The 23,950-nt window shown below is 38.6% G+C and overlaps 2 protein-coding genes across 4 annotated transcripts in view; one reads left to right on the top strand and one right to left on the bottom strand.

The window, feature by feature from the left end:
• The window catches only part of rubcn (rubicon autophagy regulator), a 131,033-nt gene that overhangs the window by 79,525 nt on the left and 27,558 nt on the right, over window positions 1-23,950 (bottom strand). For both annotated transcript variants that reach the window (XM_059944377.1, XM_059944371.1), the window contains one exon: window positions 1,406-2,314. The gene's annotated coding sequence lies outside the window, so the exon portion shown is untranslated. The remainder of the gene's footprint in view (window positions 1-1,405; window positions 2,315-23,950) is intronic.
• The window catches only part of LOC132377915 (UAP56-interacting factor-like), a 39,139-nt gene continuing 17,716 nt past the window's right edge, over window positions 2,528-23,950 (top strand). Inside the window, exons 1-4 of one of the 2 annotated variants that reach the window (XM_059944406.1) lie at window positions 2,528-2,644; window positions 10,708-10,851; window positions 20,508-20,665; window positions 23,710-23,813. In XM_059944406.1, coding sequence (XP_059800389.1) covers window positions 2,575-2,644; window positions 10,708-10,851; window positions 20,508-20,665; window positions 23,710-23,813 — 476 coding nt within the window. In that variant the 5' untranslated portion in view covers window positions 2,528-2,574. Of the gene's footprint in view, window positions 2,645-10,707; window positions 10,852-20,507; window positions 20,666-23,706; window positions 23,814-23,950 lie in introns of both variants that reach the window. The other variant, XM_059944397.1, reaches the window with a different exon arrangement.

A 23,950-nucleotide genomic window follows, 5' to 3' on the forward strand; every position in this document is an offset into this window, starting at 1 on the left:
TCTTCACCCTGACACTGTGGTGTCAAGAAAACAACCTCAATGTCACAAAAACAGAGGAGCTGTTTGTGGACTACAGGAGGAATGGAGATGGGCTAACCCCTATTGACATCAATGGATCTGGGGTTGAGAGGGTAAATAGCTTTAAGTGCCTCAGCATAAATATTGCCGAGGATCTTGCATGGTCTGTACATACTGGTTGTGTGGTGGAAAAGCACAACAGCGCCTCTTCCACCTCAGATGGTTGAAGACATCTGGTATGGGCTCCCAAATCCTAAGAACTTTCTACAGGGGCACAATTGAGAGCATCCCGACTGGCTGCATCACTGCCCGGTATGGAAACTGTACCTTCCTTAATCGCAGAACTCTGCAGAGAGTGGTGCGGACAACCCAGTGCATCTGTAAACGTGAACTTCCCACTATTCAGGACATTTACTAAGATGGGTGTGTAAAAAAGCCCCGAAGGATCATTGGGGACCCAAGTTACCCCAACCACAAACTTCCAGCTGCTACCATCTGGGAAATGGTACCGCAGCATAAAAGTCAGGATCGACGGGCTTCAGGACAACTTCTTCCACCAGGTCATCAGATTGATTAATTCATGCTGCCATAACTGGTATTTCTATGTTATATTGTTATACATACTATTTATTACAAATTACTGTAAATTGCACATTTAGACAGATGTAACATAAAGATTTCTACTCTTGTATATGAAGGGTTTAAGTAATAAAGTCAATTCAATATTCCTCAAATATTATGAACTACAGGTGGGGGATGAAGTGAGAAGGTGGCAGGTGATAGATGGAAAAAGTATTGCTACATGAAGACAAAGATGAGAGTGGACTGTTGCAGAAAAGGAAGGAGGGGGCACAAAGGATTGTGATAGGCAGGTGAAGAGAAAGGGCAAGAGGGGGAGCCAGGATCAGGAAGGGAAAAGAGAGATGATTCACCAGATTCATTTTCCTGGGATTGAAGTTTATGTATGATCATAATGTACACCAGGACTATGCTGAGATTTGAGAGAATTAGAAGTGATCACATTCAAAATTCCAAAACATATCCTGTTATTGATATATGGTTTATATTCCCTTGTCTAGGCTGTTTGAAACCAGGAATTACAATCTCAAAATAAGAGTTTAGTATTCAGTAATGAAATGAGAAGTGATGTCTGCAACCAATTCATTGTTAATCATTGTAATTGCAGCCAGGAGGGCTGAGAGGTTCAAGCTTTTTGAAAGAGAATAGTATTGAATATACTCTTATTTCTTTGTATCATCTGGCTTCAAATGAACCAGCCAAGAGATAGATAAAATAATTACAAAATCCAACCAGCCTCCACATTCAAACATCTTCCTTTGCACTGTCCCTTCATGACTCTCAGGTATTGGTGATTTGCTCTGCCTACCACTCCACGTCTTGGGCATTTGTCCATGCAATATTCCGTCTGGGTAGATTCCAACGCGATGGCTTGAACATCGATTTCTCGAATTTCCGGTAATTACCCCACTCTCTCCTTCACCCATTCCCCATTCCTTTTTACTCTCTCATCTCCTTACCGGCCCATCACCTCTCTTTGGTGCCCCTCCTTTTTCTGACTTCTATGCTTTCCAATCAGATTCCCCCTTCTCCACCCCTTCATCTTTCACCAACTACTTAGCCCTCCCCCTCTTCCGGTTTCACCTATCATCAGTATCACCTCCACACTCCCGGTTTTTCCAGCAATTAGAGTGCGTTGCTTTGGATTTCCATCGTCCTCAGATTTTCTCGTGTTTGTGAAACCATTTCTGTTATTGTATTTAATATTTGAATAATCTTTTTTTATATATACTGTTTAGTTCAGTATTTTCGTTTAAATAATTCATTACGGGTTCTATAAAGACGTAATTGAATACGTCATCGCGCCACCACGTGATACGTGGGCGTCTCGCTGAAAGTAAACACAGACATTCCGTGTCTTCCTTTTAATTGATGTAATGTTTTAAAGTTGCAAAACCTAACAGCTTATCTAGTTATCTATTCTACCTCCCCTGCTGTCTTTTTTCAGCGTTATCTGTTTTTGATGTCAAACAATGAAAAAAGATTAATTGCAAATAAAGAGCATGAGTGGAGTACAACACGCAAAGAAATGCCAGCAACATCCTAGAATGGGAATCCCATTTGTGCAGTGATTACTCAGCTGAAATCCACGTTTGAGTCAACCAGACGAATAGTTCATCATCTTCCCAGCTGCGCTGGTGCAGCCTAACCAGCTGAACACGTATTCAAAGTCATAAACACAAGAGCATCTGCAGACACTGGAAATCTTCAGCAACGTCTGTGGAAGGGAATAATGAAGAGTCTCAGCCCAAAACATGCCCCTCCATAGGTGCTGCCCGACTTGCTGAGTTCCTTCAGCACTTCGTTCCCATTTCAGTGCATTTACATGTTATGTATACCAATGATTTAGACTAAGAGTCAGAACCATTTTTGTCTGATGATCTGTCAAGTGGCGTTGATTTAAACTACGATCGGTGCGTGGGAGGTTTGCGGGATGACGTCGGTCCTGACGTAACAAAGCCGCCAAGCGAGGGGGAAATGGTCGGCATGGAGTGGAGTACGGCGGTGACGGGGGATACGGGACCTGACAAATTGGACATGTCTTTGGGTAGGCTGCTGGCTCCACTCTGCACCTGCCTTTACCTTGCCTTTGTTTTGACTGAAACGAGCGGAGAATTGGTACCCTCTAATTGAGATGTGTGCTAAATTGAGATCGTGGCCTGGCCAGTTTTGGGATACGGGGACAAGGAAGGAATTTTAATGGCAGAGTGAAGAAAAATGTGCTTGGCTGCGTAGGTGTGAATTGAGTTGGCTGAAGTTTTAAATATCATTCTGTAGTTTTTTTTATCCAAACTGTCTCAGATTTCTCTAATCTTTGGAATGACAAATTTTTATTATTTTATAATTGGCAAAGGTTAAGGTGTTTTGCATTAAATATTAATATTTTGTAAAGAATAGTACACTTAAACATGCTTATTCAAACCGTGAACATTAAGTTATCTAGAATTCTGATCATCTGATCACTGAAGATGTGTAGAATAAACCCCGTTGATACTATTTTTCTCTGAATTTCACTCCACCCCCACTGTCACCACCACCAGAAGCCATTTAAAGAATTTACATGAAAGTAGATTTTTTTTAACCTTTCAAATGTAACGTTGAATGCATTAGGAAAGTCAGTAATGTCTGTATTGCATATTTAGAAATGAAAGAAATAACTGCTTAGCAGAAACAAGAGAAAATCTGCAGATGCTGGAAATCCAAGCAACACACACAAAATGCTGGAGGAATTCAGGCCAGGCAGCATCTATAGGAAAGAGTACAGTCGACATTTCAGGCCGAGATCCTTCAGCAGAATTCCCACATCTTGTGTGATTATGTTTAACAGCTTTGTTTTGCTAAATATACAGTGTAGGGAGTATGAGCAGATTTAAAGCTTTGATGGCCACATCTGAAAAGTGAGAAATTAAAGCAGATTATTCAATTTCTTAAGATTGGCTTCTTCAAGCTGTGGTTTAATTATTTGCCCATTCTATTTGGTGCTGTCTGTCATTGATTCTATTATGGGTTTTGGATTTACTGAGTATGCCCACAAGAAAATGAATCTCAGGATTGTGTATGAAATATATGTACCTTGATCATAAATTTACTTTGAAGGTTAGAGCTTTGAATGACTCTGTTTCTATTTGTATTATGCTGGAAGCCTTTTGAAGCTTTCTAGGGTTAAATAACATTCACATTTACAGGGTAGCTTCATGGTGTAGTGGTTAGCACAATACTTTAGAGTACCAGTGAACTGGGTTCAATTCCTGCTGCTGTCTGTAAGATGTGTTATTTTCTCCCCATGACTGTGTGGGTTTCTTATGGGTGTTCTGGTTTCCTTCCACAGTCCAAAGACTTAATTGGTCATTGTAAATTGTCCTGTGATTAGGCTAGGGTTTAATCGGGGTTTGCTGGATGGTGTGGCTCAAAGAACCAGTTCTGTGCTATATCTCAACAAGATAAAATAAAAAAAATATTGCAGCTGGCTGTTGAATAGTTTTGGCATTGCAGTTGAGTGGTCACGTTGGAACTATGGAAAGCCGTTGAGCCCTTTAGCAACTTCAGTTAGAACTTGGTTGATTTGTCTAACGATCCTCCAGACACTTTAAAAGCATATGCTCTTGTATTAGCCATTACCACCCTGGGAAAAAGGCAGAGGCTGTCTATTCTATCAATTCTCTTATTATCTTTTATACTTCCGTCAAGTTGCCTCTCATGCTTCTTTGCTCCAAAGGGGAAAAAAAGTCCCTTCAGCTCAGCCTTTACATATTGTTACAGTTCAAGTTTAAAGCAAATTTATTATCAAAGTACATATGAAGAAAGGTGGGGGGGGGGGGGGGGAAGGACCTGAAGTAGAAGGAATCTGATAGAAGAGAGTGGACCATAGGAGAAAAGGAAGGAGGAGGAGAACCAAAGGGAGGTAATGGGCAGGTAGGAAGAGGGGAGGCAGAATGGAAAAAGAAAGGGAGAGAGGAGAAAATCCCTATTCTAGATCCCCTCTTGCCCTTCCCTTCTCACTTGACCATCACTTCTATCTGATGACACCCTGCCCCACTTCACCTGCTCCCGTGGTCCACCCTGAAATGTTTCATTGGTGATACTCAATGTAATATATGCATCATTAGGCAACATTTGAGGATTTTCAGTGATGCTCTTCAATGCACTATCACTTGTTCACCACTGAAGAAACATTTCCTCCAGTTACCAACAAAATCAATAGTATTCTGATATGGCTTCATTAACAACTGTTGTTTATATCAAACTGCTTTTTCCATCAGGTCTGATGCTTAATGATCCAAAATGGTTAATTTTTCTCCAATGTAGCTCATGCTTATTCCAACACCTAGCACACAGTCCCTATTGGTGATTCTAAAGAACTTATCACACTAATGTTAGAAGTGTTGCATATCGTGCTATTGCTTCGAGAAATTTTCAAACTGAAGTATGGATTGAGTTTATCACTGCAAGGCAGCTAATACAGTGGTACTTTCAGATAATCATTAACTTAGTGGACCAGAATTTGAGATGCATGTTGTCACTGAATTAAGTCACCTGAAAGACACTGCAACTGGTGATAATAGACAATAGGTGCAGGAGTAGGCCATTTGGTCCTTTGAGCCAGCACCGCCATTCACTGTGATCATGACTGATCATCCACAATCAGTACCCCGTTCCTGCCTTCTCCCCATATCCCTTGACTCCACTATCCTTAAGAGCTCTATCTAACTCTTTCTTGAAAGCATCCAGAGAATTGGCCTCCACTGCCTTCTGAGGCAGATCATTCCACAGATCCATAACTCTCTGGGTGAAAAAGTTTTTCCTCAACTCCATTCTAAATGGCCAACCCCTTATTCTTAAACTGTGGCCTCTGGTTCTGGACTCCCCCAACATCGGGAACATATTTCCTGCCTCTAGCATGTCCAATCCCTTAATAATCTTACGTCTCAATCAGATCCCCTCTCTTCCTTCCAGTGTATACAAGCCCATTCGCTCCAATCTTTCAACCTATGACAGTCCCGTCAACCCAGGAATTAACCCCATGAACCTACGCTGCACTCCCTCAATAGCAAGAATGTCCGTCCTCAAATTTGGAGACCAAAACACAATACTCCAGGTGTGGTCTCACCAGGACCCTGTACAACTGCAGAAGGACCTCTTTGCTCCTATACTCAACTCCCCTTGTTATGAAGGCCAACATGCCATTAGCTTTCTTCACTGCCTGCTGTACCTGCATGCTTACTTTCAGTGACTGATGAACAAGGACACCTAGATCTCATTGTACTTCCCCTTTTCCTAATTTGACACCATTCGGATAGTAATCTGCCTTCCTGTTCTTGCCACTAAAGTGGATAACCTCATATTTATCCACATTAAACTGCATCTGCCTGCTCACCTAACCTGTCCAAGTCATAACATCCTCCTCACATTTCACACTGCCACCCAGCTTTGTGTCATCTGCAAATTTGCTAATGTTACTTTTAATCCCTTCATCTAAATCATTAACCATTGTTATCAGTGATATAGAAGTCTTTATTCAGCACAACATGCAGGTATTCTGGAGACACTCTGGGTGGAGGTTCACAAAACCAAAGGTGCATCACATCTTTATACCCTTCATATCAAAGATAACAGGAGCTAATACAATAGAATTCCAATAGTTATAATTACATTGTTTGAGTTGACAATGCTTCCTTTGAATTGCTCATCTACAATGACAGATGCCTATGGAATGTTCAAATGCCTTTTGTCTCAAACTGATTCACAGAACTAGTCAAAAAATTTCTGGAGGCTGAAATCCCAAATGAGAGGACATGATTTGAGAGTTAGGGGGTAGAAGTTTTAAGGGAAACACGAGGGGGTATTTCTTTACTCAGAGAGTGATAACTGTGTGGAATGAGCTTCCTGTAGAGGCCAGTTCAGTTGTGTCATTTAAGGTAAAATTGTATAGGTATATGGACAGGAAAGGAGTGGAGGGTTATGGGCTGAGTGCGGGTAGGTGGGACTAGGTGAGATTAAGAGTTCGGCACGGACTAGGAGGGCCGAGATGGCCTGTTTCCGTGCTGTGATTGTTATATGGTTATATGGTTATACCCAAAATTAATGTCAGGGCTGACTCTGAGAACACAAATATGATAAGTGCACAAAGACTTGTTAATTGCCTACACCTGACATCATCCATCCGGTCTGGCAGCTTGAACTCAAGTCACAATGGTGCAACTAATTTAGCGATGTTGCCTGGTTTGATGCAAACCAATTAATACAACTCCCCTTGTCTTGATGTTTTACTCTTGCATATGTAAATGCATCATGGTCACCATTTTGGAAACCAAATCTCTTGGTCTGTGGGCTTCAAAGTACATTTATTAATACAAACTTGAGATTCATCTTTTTACAGGCAGCCACAAAACAAGAAACCCAAAATAACATTTTTTTAAAAAAAGACCGGCAGACATCCAATGTGCAGAGAGGGGAGAAAAAGCATATTGTTCAAGCAATAAAAGTAAGCAAACAACATTTAGAATGAAAGTGAGTCCTCAGACACAAAGCCTGGAGCAGGCTCTTAGCCTCAGAATGGGCCTGGCCCTTTATCCCGGTCTGGTCACCCTGCCTTTTCAAATCATTTGGACTGGCATTTAAATCATCCAAACATCAGGTCATTCCTCGCTCTAAGTGCATCAACCCAGCACTTATATTAATCAAACCTTGCTCTCAGTTTAGGTGGACATCAGTTTACAGCTTGCAATTTACAATAAGAACTGAAGCCTGATTCTTGTTTGAAATAATATTTGCTATATTAACATAACTCCAGAATACTCCCTAACGATAAAAAATGCAGAAACTATCAGTTATTGCTGTTATGAATTGTGCCCATAAGACTGGAGTATGCGAACTTTCAAAAACAAACAAGTTTGAGGCTATATTGTAAGTGAATTGTTGGATATGGGACACCTTTTTATACTGACAAAAACCAACTAGTCTTTGAAAATAAACCTAATTAAGTGTAAAGTAAAAGCAGTAATTGGTTTTGAAATTAAAATGTATCAGCAGAGCACAGGCTACTAGCCCACAGCAGGAGGCTGGCTATTCAAGATATTATTGTTTATAAAGTGATGTTGCCATGAGGCATTCTTGCCTGCATCAGCCAAACATAAGACAGTGGGCTATGTTAATTGACCTACAACAAACAAGGCAACTGCAGCTGATTTATTTTGCACCCTTCAAAGTTCAAAGACTGATTATTAAAGTACATATGTCGCCATATTAAACCCTTGAGATTTTTTGCAGGTATTCATGGTAAATCCAAAAAGCAATAGAATTTATGAAGGACCATACCTAGCAGATGGACAAGCAGCCAATGTGCAAAAGACAAGCTGCAACTACAAAAATAAAGAAAAATATAATAAATGTAATAAATATCGATAACATGAGATTAAGAGTCCTTGAAAGTGAATCTATAGGTTGTGGGAGCAGTTCAGTGATGTGGCAAGTGAAGTGCCCGATGATTGAGGGGTACCAGGTGGTGTGGGTCCTGAGGCTCCTGTATCACCTTCCTGATGGCAGCAGTGAGAAGAGCATGTTTTGATCAATACCTCATTCCTGTGACAGTGGTCCATATAAATGTGCTCAGTGGTGGGAAGTGTTTTACCCATGATGGACCTTCCAGAGACCAAGAAGGGCTGCCAGACTATACCAAATTTTGTTACTTAGCATATCAAACATGATCATACAAATATTTTGCTCTATCAATGACTGGGATATTTGTATACTCAAAAATATCCCTCACAACACTAATCTTGGGATCCTGGTTCTGTCCTGAAAAGCTTATTGACCATCTGTTTGAATTAGTTTTTCACAAAGATGTGTGAACCTTCAGAGGTGTCTTATTAGGTACAATATGCTCCCACTATTAATACATACTTCAAAGACACCATTTGTCAAGCATAAGATATTAAAGTAAGTGGTCATTGTGGTTTTTGAAGTTGTATTGAGTCACTTACTGTTAGCATTGTTCTTAATAATATAAAACTGATGGATTTTGAATTTGTGGGACACAACCAACAGGGTTTCCAAGAGAACGTCTGCTTGTTCTGATGAATAAAGACTACAATATCCACCAGTTTCTCCAGTCAGAACATAACATAAAATTAGATTTTATAATCAGTGGCAAAGGAATGGAGCTAACTGCTGACTTCAAAATGAAAATAGCCCATTAAAAGTATTGCTGGACTGAATTTCTCTAAAAACTGGCTGCTGTTGGAGATCAGTATCATTGTCAGGAGTGATGTCATTAAACTGAGCAAATCACATTAAAGAATTGGTATTTATAGGAAGTCAAATTTTATAAGGAAAGTAACTGATATTTTACAGAATGAATAAAAATTAGAACACAAGATTAATCTACATGTTAAATTGTTTACATCTATGATTTTTGAAATATTCTGAATATTTCACACATAAAATTAGATCTTAGAATCAGAAGGATCATAAAGCATGGATTATGATTCTATAATACATATTGCTGGAGGAACTCAGCAGGTCAGACAGCATCTCTGGAGGGGAATAAACAACATTTCAGGCCAAGACCTTTCATCAGGATTGGAAAGAGAGTGAAGAAGTTAGAATAAAAATGTCAGCAAATCCAGAGTAGTCTGGAGGAACGTTTTTTGTGTGTGTGTGTATATATATATACACACACGTCTTTTGTTAGTATATTTTCTCATAAATTCTATTACATTTATTTTCCTACAAATAACTAAGAAAATGAATCTCAAGGTAGTATATGGTGATATGTAATTTCATAATTAATTTGAACTTTAAAAGATTGCGGGGGTATGGAGGAAAAGCTGGCAGGTAATAGGTGAAGCCATGTGACAGGGAAAGTGAATGATTACCTTTCTGGTCTTATGGAACAGCTTGTGCAATTCTGCAAGTTGTTTTTAATTTTGAATCTGGATATGCCAAGGCATCTGGCTACCCAATTGCTCCGGGTTAGTGTAACTTACAACTAAATTTATGATGGGTGCTGCTACTGCTCTTCAGCCTTTGATATTTGTTAATGTATCGTTAGATGTAGAAGTATGCAGGATTGTTCCTGAAATATATCTGGTGACTTATTTATTTATATATATATTCATTTATCTCATCTGCTGCAGTTGAATACTCTATTGCTATTTATTAGCAATGACAGAACTTTGTTTAAATCCAGTTCTCCATTATAGCTAAGGTGGCCAAGATTCTGGAATGTTAACGTAAACATAGAACAGTACAGCACAGGAACAGGCTTTATGTTGTCTATGCTAGCAGTGATGTCAAATTAAAGTAGACCTACATGCCTGCTTGTGAACCATATCCCTTCATTCCCTTTATGTTCAAGTGCTTGTCTAAATGCATCTTAAATTCCACTATCATTTCTGCTTTCATAATCACTCCTGACAGTATGTTCTAGGGATGAACTACCTTGTGTGAAGGAAGAGGGGAAAAACCTCACCCTGCACATTCCCTATAGCTTCACCCTCTGTCCCCTATTGTTTGACATTTGAATCCTGGGGGGAAGAGACTGACCTGTGTATGCCACTCATAATTTTATAATCTATGTCTCCCCTTCTGTTCCAGAGAGAACAATCCAAGTTTATCCAACCTCCTTATAGGTCATACTCTCTAATCTGTTATGCACCCTTTCCAAAGATCCACATCCTCCCTATAAAGTGGCAACTAAAACTCACTTACTATATTCCAAACATGGTTTGACCAAAATTTTATACCATATGACTGATGAAGGCAAGTATGCAGTACGTCAGCTTTATCATCCTATCTGCTTGTGTTGCAATTAGCAGAAAGCAGTGGACTCGCCCCACGTTCCTCTGACGAGGGAATGCCAATCATATTTATGTATTTGAATTTCTGGTATCACTGTGCAATTAAATATTACAGGAAGAGAATAATTTGATATTTAACAATGGGAGCGTGATACCTTCTCAAATGAACCTCTAGATGGCCCTGAGCTGTATTAAATTAATTTACTTTTAAATTTCCCATATTTTCAGCGTGTGACCCATTCAATGATGACTGCAGCAAGAGTAATATTTATTGTTCATCCTTTAACTGTAAATTACATTTTGTGTACCACAGATGATATAATTAAACTGAATAAAAAGCAGCGTAATGTGAAGAAATCTGTACCACGTAAAGGAAAACAGATATTAAATCGCTCTTCCTATTCAACAATGCAGCTGAAACGGTCAAACAATTGGCGTGGAATCCCACAACGATCCGGTAAGTTTAGAAGTTACCGGAGCTGCTGTTCACTTGAAGTACCTTTGATCTGAAATCACTGTCTCTGCAAATTGCACTTTTGGAATACTGGAGCAAAATCAGAGACTTGTCATTTAATATCAAGATATAAACACTTATTTGAAGTATAGCTTGTGTTTTTTTTAAGTTACATTTCTCTGATTGCAAATAGTAATAATGGCAATACTCGAAGATTTTAACATTTTTGAGCAGTCCTTCAGAATCTTAAAAATTCATCAGAAATTTTAAAAGAGCCATTGATAAATGCATATCATTGAGCCATAAGAACTGTAATGTTTGTGGTCTTAGAAATGACAGCTGATCTTTGCCAGAGCAGATGTAAGCTTATAAAGTTTGCTGGTGAAAACAGAAAGTGTTTTAAAACTGGAAACTCTTCTAATCTATCAACGACATGTTGGAAGATGCACAAGGGTATTCTAGGAGTGCCATTTATAGACAAACACTGCAAATTATTTGAGGGATGCAGCCATTGGGTACTTATAGCATCATTAGTGTGTGCTGCTGCTATGAGGGGATGAATATTTTATTTTGACTATGCTGAGTCTAGGTTATTTAAATCTGTTATACCCAGTTATACTGAATGCTTCTAAAATGTACTATATGGTTCCGTCATCTTCTCTGACAGCATGTTCCAGATTTCTACCACTCCATGTGTTTATAAACACAAAAACGTGTCCCTTGGGTCATCTCCTTCAATGCTGCTTTGTATTTGTGCTAACTTCATAGAGGCTAAAGTTCTAGCTCACTGATTCTTCAGTGGTTATCCTTGTAAATTGTACATGTATTTTCTGAAGTTCATCAAAGTGCACAGACCCTGTCTACCACTAATAAGTTTGTTGCCTAACAGATTCCATCACCATCACCTTCTCACTCAAAACTAGCTTGCACCACAAATGTCCACATTTGCATTCCCAAGCTCCAGCACATCCTGCTCATATTTTTGTAGGTTTATATAAAGATAAATGCAAACAGTAACTGCCTCTCCACAACATTATAGAGATTTTACTTTAAATTCTGTGATTGATAGGTTGTGGACATCAAAGCAGGTCCAGGATTTGATGTCTCAATAAATGCCTCTCCATTTGAGGGGCATTTCAGAGTTGGCCCCATTAGTATGGGTTGGATTCTCAAGTCAACTAGTGATGCACCATCAATAACTCTTGGAGACGGGAGGTGGACGATAGGCTTTTATTAGCAGCAAAACGGAGCATGGCATCTTGGAGACTGGGACGAGCAGTGCCTCCAATCACCTTTATACAGGGGTCTGTGGGAGGAGCCACAGGAGCAGTCAGCAGAGGGGTGTGTCCAGACAGGTATACATAGTTTACCACAACTAGTTAGTGTAGGAAAAGGTGACTCCTCTCCACCTTATGCATTTGTAATTGAACAGCATAGGAACAGGCCCTTCAGCCTGCTGTTGTGCTGAGCCAAATAAATTAGTAATGGCCAGTTAAACTAATCTCCTGCGTACACAATGTCTATATCCTTCCATTTTCCTCAGGATCATGTGCCTAACTAAATACATCTAATGTATCTGTCTCTACCACCACCACAAGCAACACATTCCAGGCACCTACCACTCTGTTTCAGGGGAGAAAAAGCTTACCCCTCAGGTTTCCTTTGAAAATACCCTCTCTCATCTTGCATGCATGCCCTCTGTTAGAAATTTCAAGCCTTGGAAAAGATATTTACTGTCTACTATATGCCTCTCAAAGTCTTATTAATCCTCTATCAAATCTCCCCTTGGCGTCCTCCACTCCAGAGAAAGCAATCCAAGTTTGTCCAACATCTTGTTATATATAGTACATGCCCTTTAATCGAGGACACAATCTGGTAAACCTCTTCTGCACCCTCTCCAAAGACTCAACATCCTTCGTATAATAAGGCAACCTGAACTGCATTTAACATTACAGATGCGGCCGAAATAGAGTCTTGTAATGCTAAAATATAACTTGCTGTCAATTGAGCTCAATGCCTTGACTAATAAAGGCAAGCATGCCATATGCCTTCTTAACCCACCCCCGCCAACCTGGGTAACCAATTTCAGGGAGATATGAACTTTTCTCGTCAACAGCGTTAAGGGGCTTGCTCTTAGCAGTGTACTGTCTCTTTACATATGGCCTACCAAGGTGCAACTTTTACATTTGGTTGGGTTAAACTCCATCTGCCATTTCTCTGCCCATTATCTGCAACTGATTTTTAACCCACTGTATTCTTTGCTAGTCATCTACACTATCCACAGCACCATTAATCTTCATATCATCTGCAAACTTACTAACCCATCCCCATTTATATACATTGCATACAGCTGAGGTCCCAGTATAGATCCCTGCAGAACACCACTAATCACAAACCTTCAGCTAGAGTACATCTTGTTGACTACTACCCAGTTTTGAATCCAAGCAGCCAATTCACTATAAATTCCCGGCATCTTAATAAGATGTGTTATTACAAGATACCCTTGCTGGCTTTTTAATTCAAGAATGAGTTTAATTATCAAAAATTAATTATCCCTGTTGCCACAGTGGAATTTGAAATCTCAGTTGATCATTAGCAGGGGTTTCTGGTTTGCTACGTAAATAATTCAGCTGCAATTCTCCCACACCCTGGTACAGGTAATTGACATCAGGACCATCCATTTAGCATCTCATGTGGCCCTCAGATCTGACAAACAGCCTAGAAACTTGGAAACTGGGTCTCTTTGGTGACCACATTCCTGGTGGATTAGAGAAAACAGATTTTAGCGATGTTGCCTCATTGATGGATAAATCCTAAATGAGAACACTTAGATCAAGTAGAAACTAGGAACTATTATGTAAGTGAACGTTAATGTAGAGAGGATTTGCATGTTTATTTGGAGAGACAGCATGGTAACAGGCCCAACAAGCCCGCACCACCTATTTACACTCGTGACCAATTAACCTACTGACCCGTACGTCTTTGGAATGTGGGAGGAAACCTGAGCACTCTGAGGATACCAATGTGGTCATGGGGAGAATGCAGAAACTCCTTACAGATGGTGGTGGAGTTGAATCCAAGTTGCTGGCATTGTAAAGTATTATGCTGCCCTCGTGCAATGGAAAGTGTTTTACAGATTTCTCAGGGCATTCCCTATCTCAGGTAATAATGAACCCATTTTAGAAAATAACTGATTTTTATTTCAGAAAGCTTTCTTATGTTAGACAATGGCATGCATTTTGCCCAGTGCATTTTTCTCTGCAGTAACGTGAACTGTATCACAGGGAACCAAGGTAAGAAGCCACAAGGTAATTACATGCACTTAAAGGATGCTTGTCTGATGGCCCTCAACTGACAGTAGCCAATTCCATGCAGGGAAGACAAAATCATTCTTCTTGCACAGCCTTTGTACAATTGATGGAATGGGCATTTAAAGTCAAAAACCTTGAACCTGCCTTAGAACGCCTGGTCTACTGGTTAGCAGCAATCCTTGACCTTGTATACTTTTGAGATAGAAACACAGAAACATAGAAAATAGGTGCAGGAGTAGGCCATTTGGCCCTTTGAACCTGCACCACCATTCGGTATGATCATGGCTGATCATCCAACTCCGAACCCTGTACCTGCTTTCTCTCCATACCCCCTGATCCCTTTAGCCACAAGGGCCAAATCTAACTCCCTCTTAAATATAGCCAATGAGCTGGCCTCAACTGTTTCCTGTGGCAGAGAATTCCACAGATTCACCACTCTCTGTGTGAAGAAGTTTTTCCTCATCTTGGTCCTAAAAGGCTTCCCCTTTACCCTTAAACTGTGAGCCCCTCATTATGGACTCCCCCAACATTGAAAACAATCTTCCTGCATCTAGCCTGTCCGATGCCTTTAGAATTTTATACGTTTCAATAAGATTCCCCCCTCAATCTTCTAAATTCCAGTGAGTATAAGCTGGATCTATGCTACCAATATCAGGCATCTGGACATACTGGAAAGACACCACCATTGGCATAAAATCCTCTCATTTCACTAGAAGGAATGAGCGAGTCAATATCCTCTCCTAGTTCAACACTTAGGGCTAAGTTACGTGGTCAGATTTGTTAATAAGAAAAGATTCAAAACTAGGGTCAAAGCCTTGAAATGCTGTATCCCAGTTGGCTCATGGCCCACAATCACAAGAAGCATAAAGGATGGATGATATGTAACTTTGAGTCTATGCATTGGGAGCACACAAAAGCCCTGCATAAAAGAAAGGGAGCACACCATCTGATGTATAAACATCATTTTGCCTGAGCTCCATTTATGGGAAAAATCTGTGCTTCCCATACTGGCCTCATGATTCCCCTTGGAATCCACAGAATTGGAGGGGAATCAAATGATACTTGATCCTGAGAGACTGCTTGGGAAGCATGTGGTTTAAAACTAGTATTGATTTCTTTGAAGCTTGTATGGATTTTGCAAAATGGATGTTGTTTTAAAATGGTTCCTATTATACATTCACCCACTGAACAAGCTAGATATTAGGTTACAGTTTACCTTTCACTGGTTCTTAATAAAGTGAAAGGCAAGACTTGTAGGAACAGGAAACTGTGGATGACAAAGGATATTGAGGCTCTGGCCAGGAAAAAATAAAGACAGAGGCATGGTCCCGTACAGGGAGCTGGAATCAAGTGAATTTTTGGAGCAGAATAAGAGATGTAGAAGAATTCTCAATGAAATCAGTGGGGGTGGGGGGGGTGGAAATGGGATATGAGGTAATTGGCAGAGGAAATCAAGGCAAATCCGAAAAGATTTTTTAGCGCAGAAGAATAACTAGAGAGAGAATAAGGCCCTCATTGTCAAAGGGAAAACCTTTGTGTGGAGCTGCAGTGGATAAGCAATTCCTTAATGAATATTTCTCCTCAGTTTATATGATGGAGAAAGACACAAAGACTTCAGTACTTGGAAAAGTAAATGGGGAGATCTTGGTGATAGTGTACATTACAGTACAAGTGCTGAATGTCTTATAATGGATGAAGGTAGACAAATCTCGAGGGTTAGAGCAGATTTATCCGAGAACACTGTGGGACGCTTGATAAAATTGCAAGAACTTTGACAGAGATATTTGCATAATTTTTAGCCATGGGTGAGGTTTGGAGAGTAGAAAACATTGTGCCTTTATTTATGAAAATCTGCAAAGCTGGGATTTATAGGCAAGTAAGTGTAATTTCTGTGGTGTGGGTAGGTTACTAGAGAAGATTTTGTGGTATAAGAGATGTAGTCAGCATTGTGCATGGTAGATCATTGTTCAAGCTTGATTGAATTTTTTTGATAGTGACTAAGAATGTTGATGAGGGCAGGGTGGTAGATGTGGTTTATTAATGAATAATATTCAGTAAGGCTTTTGATAAGGTTCCACGTGGTAGGCTGCTTCGGGGAGAGCTAGTTAAATAAGTACATAATAGGCTTGATAGCAAAAAGCAAAGGGTGATAATGGAAGGTTGGTTGTTTCTCAGGTTGGAGAGCCAAGACTACTGGTGTGCCTCGGGTCAGTGCTGGACCCATTATAGTTATCTATAGCAACAACTGGGAAAATATTACACAAAGCATGCTTAGTAAATTTGCAGATGTGGACAGTGAAGGAGGTTACGGGGGGGATCTTGATCAGCTGACTGTGTGCAGTGGAATGGCAGATGGAGTTCATTTTGAGTGCAGTATGAGATGTTGTGTTTTGGAAAGTCAAATCCAGGAAGGAATTTCACAGTGAATGGCAGGGACCTGGGGAGTGTTGTAGACAGGGATTGGAAGTGGAGTCACAGCTAGACGTGGTGGTGTAGAAGGCATTTGCAGTGCTGGTCCTCGGAGGTCAGGACATTAAAACAAAAAATTAGAGGTCATGGTGTGGTTGTACAGGTAGCTAGCAAGACCGCACTTGGAGTATTGTGTTCAATTTTGATCACCATGCTATAGGAAGGATGCCATTAAACTAGAAAAAGTATGGAAAAGATGTACATGCATGTTGCCAGGATTTCAGACTGAGTTACAGGACGAGGTTGGACAAACTGGTACTTTATTTCTTGGAGTGTAGGAGATTGAGAGGTGAGGTTACAGGGATATATAAGAACATGAGGATTTCATATAAAATCACTCTGGATAAATTTATTTACCCATAGATAGGGTAAATGTACTCAGTCTTTTTCCCAGAGTGAGGTTATCAAAACCAGAAGCTTGGAGTGAGAGAGAAAGATTTAGGAGAAACTTGAACAGCCACTTTTTAGATGAGGAGTGGTCTCTATGTGCTATCAGTTGCTGGAGGAAGTGGTTGAGGCAGGTAACGACTTTTTAAAGCAGTGGGCAGGTACATGGAAAGGTTTAGCAGATAATGGCTAGATCCTGGTTAGTGAGACTAGCTTGCATGGAGCATCTTGGTCAGCATGGGCTAGTTAGATCGAAGGGCTGGTTTCTGTGCTCTAAGCATCTATAACTGGTGAAGTAAGTTCCAGGGAAGTGAAGTATGCTGAAGCTTAATTTTGTATGAATTCGGTGAGATCCAAGAAATCTGCAAGCTTAACATGAAATATACTTTTAAATGTTTGTGCTGTGTGGTATATTATAAAATAATCAAAATTTATTTTTAACTGCTAATAAGCCTATATAGGTCTTTAAAATTTTTAGTAATTTTGATACCAAGATAAGTGAAATAGTTTTGGGCAATATTAAAAGGTATTTGATCATAATAATCAGAATAATTATTAATAGGAAATAATTCACTTTTATGTAAATTAAGTTTATATCCAGAAAAAATACCAAATTCCGTAAATATAGATAACATAAAAGGAATAGATTTCCTAGGACTTGAAATGTAAACTAATAAATCATCCGTGTATAATGAAACCTTATGTAATTTATCCCCTCTCTTAATACCCTGCACAGAATTAGAATCCTTAAGAGCAATAGCAAGTGGTTCTAAAGCCAAATTAAATAATAAAGGACTAATGGGACAACCCTGATGGGTACCTCTATATAATCTAAAATAAGGAGACTTTTGATTATTTGTTATAACCACAGCTACCGGGGCCTGATAAATCAATTTAATCCAGGAAATAAATCCCAGACCAAAATTAAACCTCTTCAAAACCTGAAATAGATAAGGTCACTCCACCCTATCAAAGGCTTTCTCTGTATCCAAAGATACAATACATTCAGATTCTTTGGCTGAGGGGGAATAAATAATATTTAACAATCTTCTAATATTAAAATGTGAGTACCTATTTTTGATAAATCCTATTTGATTATTTGAGATAACATTAGGCAAGATATTCTCAAGCCTGTTTGCTAGAATCTTAGAAAGGATTTTAAAATCTACATTCAATAAAGAAATAGGTCTATAGGATACACATTCCAGTGGGTCTTTTCCTTTTTTTTTGGAATCAATGAAATTAGTGCCTCGTAAAAAGTTTTAGGAAGGTTCCCAGAGGGTGGAGAATCGGTAAACGTTTGATGAAGATGTGGTATAAGCATTTCATGAAAAGTCCTGTAAAATTCTACCGTATAACCATCAGGTCCCAGAGCTTTACCTAATTGCATAGAGGATATAGCCTTGGCTATGTCCTCTTGTTTAATAGGTGCATTAACATATCAACATCTTGAACCAAAATTTGAGGTATGTTTAATCTTTGCAAAAATCTATTTGTAATAATAGTGCTATCAGAGAATTCAGATTTATAATGATTAGAATAGTCCATAAATATCTTATTAATTTCATAAGGATCTAAAGTTTCTGTTCTATCTGGTCGACCTATATAGGTATAATTTCTCCCCTTTAGTTGAATATGCTCAACAGGCGCTTTCTAAATGGTCGCCTATGTCGATGTCATTGGTAGGTTGAATAAATGCTATAAAAATGGTTATTCTACCGAAATTATTATATATATTTCAAGCAGTTCCCTCTTTTGTTCCAAAAACATTTTTTGATAAAATAGATTCTCTGATTTTGTCTTATGTTTGGAATAATAAAAGCTCTAGAGTGAATAAACTTTTATCGCAAAAACCAAAAAAAGATGGAGGACTGGTCTTACCAAACTTTAGATTTTATTATTGGGCAATTAATATTCATTATATTACTTTTTGGATTTATGATATAGATGACCAAGATCACCCTTCGTGGTTACAGTTGGAGGAAAATTCAGTAATGGGGTTTTCGTTAGCTTCTTTATTAGGAGCGCCTCTTCCGTTTTCGCTCTCCAGAATAGGTAGACCAGCTCTGAACCCCATTGTTAAACATACTTTAAAAATTTGGTTTCAGTTTCGTAGATTTGTTAAATTAAATGATTTTCTACTTTCTAGTAATATTTATTCTAATTTCTTTTTTAAACCAACTTTGGATGAGGCTTTTTTAACATGGAAAATTAAGGGAATAAAAACTTCCTTATGTTTGTTTTTACAGGACTGTTTAATGTCCTTTTCGCAGTTAATGGATAAATATGACACCTCTAATACACATTTTTTCAGATACTTACAGGTTAGGAATTTTTTAATGTGATTTTTTTTTACCAAATTACCCCTTGGCCTGCTCTTTAAATTTGGATTATGCTATTTTTCAGCTTATACCTTTTCAAAAATGATTAATAGCTATCATTTATAAACAGTCAATGAACGCTCGCATGACGCCTAATGATAGGGTTCAACACTTCTGGGAAATAGAAGTTCAACATTCACTTTCAGATAATCAATGGAGTAAAATTTATTATCTAGTCAATAATTCATCTATCTGTGCACGCCGTATTTTAATTCAGTTTAAGATAGTACACAGGGCCTATATGTCCAAAAATAACATATTTTTCCTAATATAAGCCCTATTTGTGACAGATGTAACGCAGAAGTGGCTACTCTAACTTGTATTTTTTGGTCATATGTAAACAAATAATTTTTGGAGGGATGTGTTTGGAATACTATCTAAAGTTTTAGATGTGGATGTTCAACCTAATTTACTTACAGCAATTTTTGGGATTATTCCAGAGGAAGCAAGCAAAGTGTCTGCTTCCACTCAACATGTGATAGCCTTTTCAACTTTACTGGCTAGGAGAGCTATCTTGCTATACTGGAAAGACTCTATTCCATCTACTGTTTTTTATTGGGTCTCCTCCATTATGTCATGGCTCAGCTTGGAGAAAATCGGAAGCCGGACATTTGATACATCTTTTAATTTTGAACAAGTCTGGCGACCCTTTATTCAATATTTTCACATGATTTATTTATTTATTTATTTATTTATTTATTCTTTATTCTCTTTAGGGAAAATCTTTATCTATGAAGGTTTGGGGATGACTGGAAGGATGTTTTTTTTCTTTCTCTTTTTTCTAATTTTATCCTCAAATGGACTGCCCAATCTTTCTTTTCCTTTTTTTTGTTTTAGTTTAGTTAGTGGGGTTTTTCCCATTATCAAATAAAATTTCCAATCATTTTTTTATGGTTGTAGTTTTTTTTTACTATATTGTATATAACAACGTAACATTTTACCTATCTGATTTTGACAATATATACTTTGTTTTTTTTATCGCTGTTTAGATGTTTTTTGTATTATCTGTTTGCTAAGCTTCTCTGATTTGTATATTCTTTATTGGAAAATCAATAAAAAGATTGAAAATGAAATGAACTGCTAATAAGCTAATTTTTTAAAACTATGATAGGGAGAGCTGTGAGCAGACAGATCCCTGTTGGTAGAAGGAAAGTTTCTGGACCCCGGAGAAGGCGATTTCAGGGTTTGATAACTGGTCTGGCAACAAGAAAGGCTTTGATGCTACAGAAATCGATCAGTACACAAAGCAGGTTATCCTTGAGTCATAAGGTAAATTGTGCAGGGTTTTGCTTCTTGGCATTTATTCTTTTGCATTGCTTTATTTGTAAGATGAACTGGTTGTACAATAACAAGTTTCCTCTTTGGTTTGCTGCCCTAGTTAATTGAAATCCACAGGAATAATGAATATGCTATTTGTACTTCATTCAGAGGATGAAACAATAGCCTCAAAACAATTCTTTTAAACACAGATGCCCATTCTGAATGTGTTTTCAATATAAGCAGTATCTCGGCCTTTTGGAACAAATACAGCCAAAAGGCCAATGATGAACAAGGCCATTGAACAATAAACTTCCAAACTTTTATTCTTCCATATTTGTTTGATGCAAACTTTTCTAACCAGAACTGCTGGTTGCTGAACAAAATGAGCAAGCACTGATAAATGTGCTAAGTGAGATCTTATTCAATGATATCTCTACAGAAATAAATAACATTGTACAAGGCATTGGTAAGGCCAAATTTGGAATATTGTGTACAGTTCTGGTCACTGAATTATAGGAAAGATATCAATAAATTAGAGAGAGTGCAGAGACGATTTACTAGGATGTTACCTGGGTTTCAGCACTTAAGTTACAGAGAAAGGTTGAACAAGTTACGTCTCTATTCATTGGAGCGTAGAAGATTGAGGGGGGATTTGATCAAGGTATTTAAAATTTTGAGAGGGATAGATAGAGTTGACGTGAATAGGCTGTTTCCATTGAGAGTAGGGGAGATTCAAACGAGAGGACATGATTTGAGAGTTAGGGGGCAGAAGTTTAAGGGAAACACGAGTGGGTATTTCTTTACTCAGAGAGTGATAGCTGTGTGGAATGAGCTTCCTGTAGAAGTAATAGAGGCCAGTTCAGTTGTGTCATTTAAGGTAAAATTGTATAGGTATATGGACAGGAAAGGAGTGGAGGGTTATGGGCTGAGTGCGGGTAGGTGGGACTAGGTGAGATTAAGAGTTCTGCACGGACTAGGAGGGCCGAGATGGCCTATTTCCGTGCTGTGATTGTTATATGGTTATATAACTTTGTATTCCAGATTGTATTTTTATCATTTGTTGACAGTAAATATTGAGTTATAGAATTTGTAAAGGTTCCAGAGTTTTTATTTAAATGTTAAGAACGTTACTTTTAATTTCCCTGAAGTAATTGATTCCTTGTTGGGAGATGGCTGTGCAAGTGCAGGATACCCTTTTCAAAGATTCAAAATACATTTATTATCACAGTATGTATGCAGTATACAACGCTGAAATTCATCTTCCCCACAGACATTCACAAAACAAAGAAGGACCATGGAACCAACCCGTTCAAAAAAAAAAATCAAACCTTCCCCCCCCACACACATGAAAAAAATCACACAAATGTAACAAAAAAAACAAGGGAAAGCACAGAATGTAAAACACAACATCAAAAGGCATATTTTCGTACAGTTAAGCTCAGTGTTCATTATCTGCACACCATCCCAATTCAAAAATTGCCCAGAAGTAGTAACAACAAAGAGCAACTAGAACTAGAAACTAGAACACATCAAGTGATATCCAACAATTGCCTCCAATGGTTTCTCTTCTCACATATCACTTTCCTCCTAGTGTTTTCCCTGAGACCAAAATTGGCCATCTTCCCTTTTGTCATCTACTTGCTTGTTTTGCAATACCGTTTTAAAGTGCATAATTTTCTGCATGTTTACCAGTTATATGAAGTACTACTACATCATAATATTTCATAACTTCTCTACTGTCTCTAAGATGTCAGGTTGCTTGACTTGCTGAGATGTACTTGATGAAGACAACTTATAATCTTGTTAAAATCCACTCTGCTTGGCTTATCTGCAGTTGAAAACCTAGTTCATACTTCTTACTTTTATTGACTTTTCTGATTTACTCTTGGCCAGATGCACTTAGTCTGTCCTCAATTTTTTTTTTAATTGAGATCTCCAAGAATCATTTTTTTCCTGCCCTCCTTTACATTGTCCCATTCACTTATCCTGTCTTTGTTCAACACACTCTTGCTGAAAGAGACATTAAGCAATGCCTTTGTCCCTACTCTGCAATCCCTTAACAGCCTAGCCCTCTCTTCTGCCTGTCATTATTGTGCAACCAGTAAACCAGGGTTATACAAGCTTTTTAATGCCATGGACCCCTGCTGTAAACCTTCAAGATATTCCAACTTCTCTAGTTCCTGGATTTTGATTATCCCCAGTTTTAATCATTTGGTCATTGTTTCATTTGCCAAGTGCTTACGCTCTGCAATTCCCTCTTCAGAGCACTACCACTCTACCCTTCCTTCCTTTAAAAATCTACCTACAAGCTGCCTTGAGTCTTTTGCTGTTAAAGTTAATGTATGAATTCAATTTTGTATTTTTTTTAATTCTTGATCAGGGGTTCCCAACCTGGGGTCCACGGTCCCCTTGCTTAATGGGGTCCATCAACATTAAAAAAAGGTTGGGAACCCCAGCCCTAGATGTATCTGAGCCTAGATAATTGGCAGATTAATTGACTGCAGGAGATGTCCTAAACAAATTCTTTTTTAACATCTGTCATTTAGACTTTTTGGCCTTGGTCATTTACAATTGATCAGAATATTGTCGCCAACTGTAAACTATTTAATATTTTTTCCACTGCAGTATTCCTGCCACTTAGTGGTGCAGTTTTTTTTATTTGGGAGTTCTCAATTCAGTGACTTAATGATTCCATTGTTGTCCTGGTAGTTTGTGTAACTCAAATTTACTGTTTTTGTGGTATTAAGACTGGCAAATTGGAACCTTATGAAGGAAATTGCTGCGAGCTTCCAAAACATTTTTCCAAAACTTTTCTGAGTGCATAGTGAATTTATTGAAAGGTGCAAAGTAGAACAGTAACTTGCAAAACAAGTTCAAATTTAGCCAGATATAGTAAATCCTAGACTTAAAGGGAAGTTCAGTATGATAAATATTATGGCAAATAATTTTGAGTATAAGGAATCTGATTACGTCTCTCTCCTCCCTTCCCCCTCCCATCCTCCTTTTTAGGATGTCTGTATTTGGTGTTGATTTCTTCTAAATGATTTCAGCAGGCTGGACGGAGAACGCCACTTCTGAAAACTACATCAGTATTTGGGCAGAATGAAGGACAGCAAAGATTTATGTCATCATTGAAGCATTCATTGCAGCTAAAGAGGTGAGGAGATGGATGAAGTTGATGGAGGATTCATGAAAGTAAAGCAGAGGTTCCCAACCTGGGGTCCATGGTCCCTCAGTTAATGGTAATGGTCCGTGGCATAAAAAAGGTTGGGAACCCCTGGAATAAAGGTTTAA

The sequence above is a fragment of the Hypanus sabinus genome, chromosome 2 (assembly GCF_030144855.1).
Source record: "Hypanus sabinus isolate sHypSab1 chromosome 2, sHypSab1.hap1, whole genome shotgun sequence".
In the NCBI taxonomy this organism is placed as follows: domain Eukaryota; kingdom Metazoa; phylum Chordata; class Chondrichthyes; order Myliobatiformes; family Dasyatidae; genus Hypanus; species Hypanus sabinus.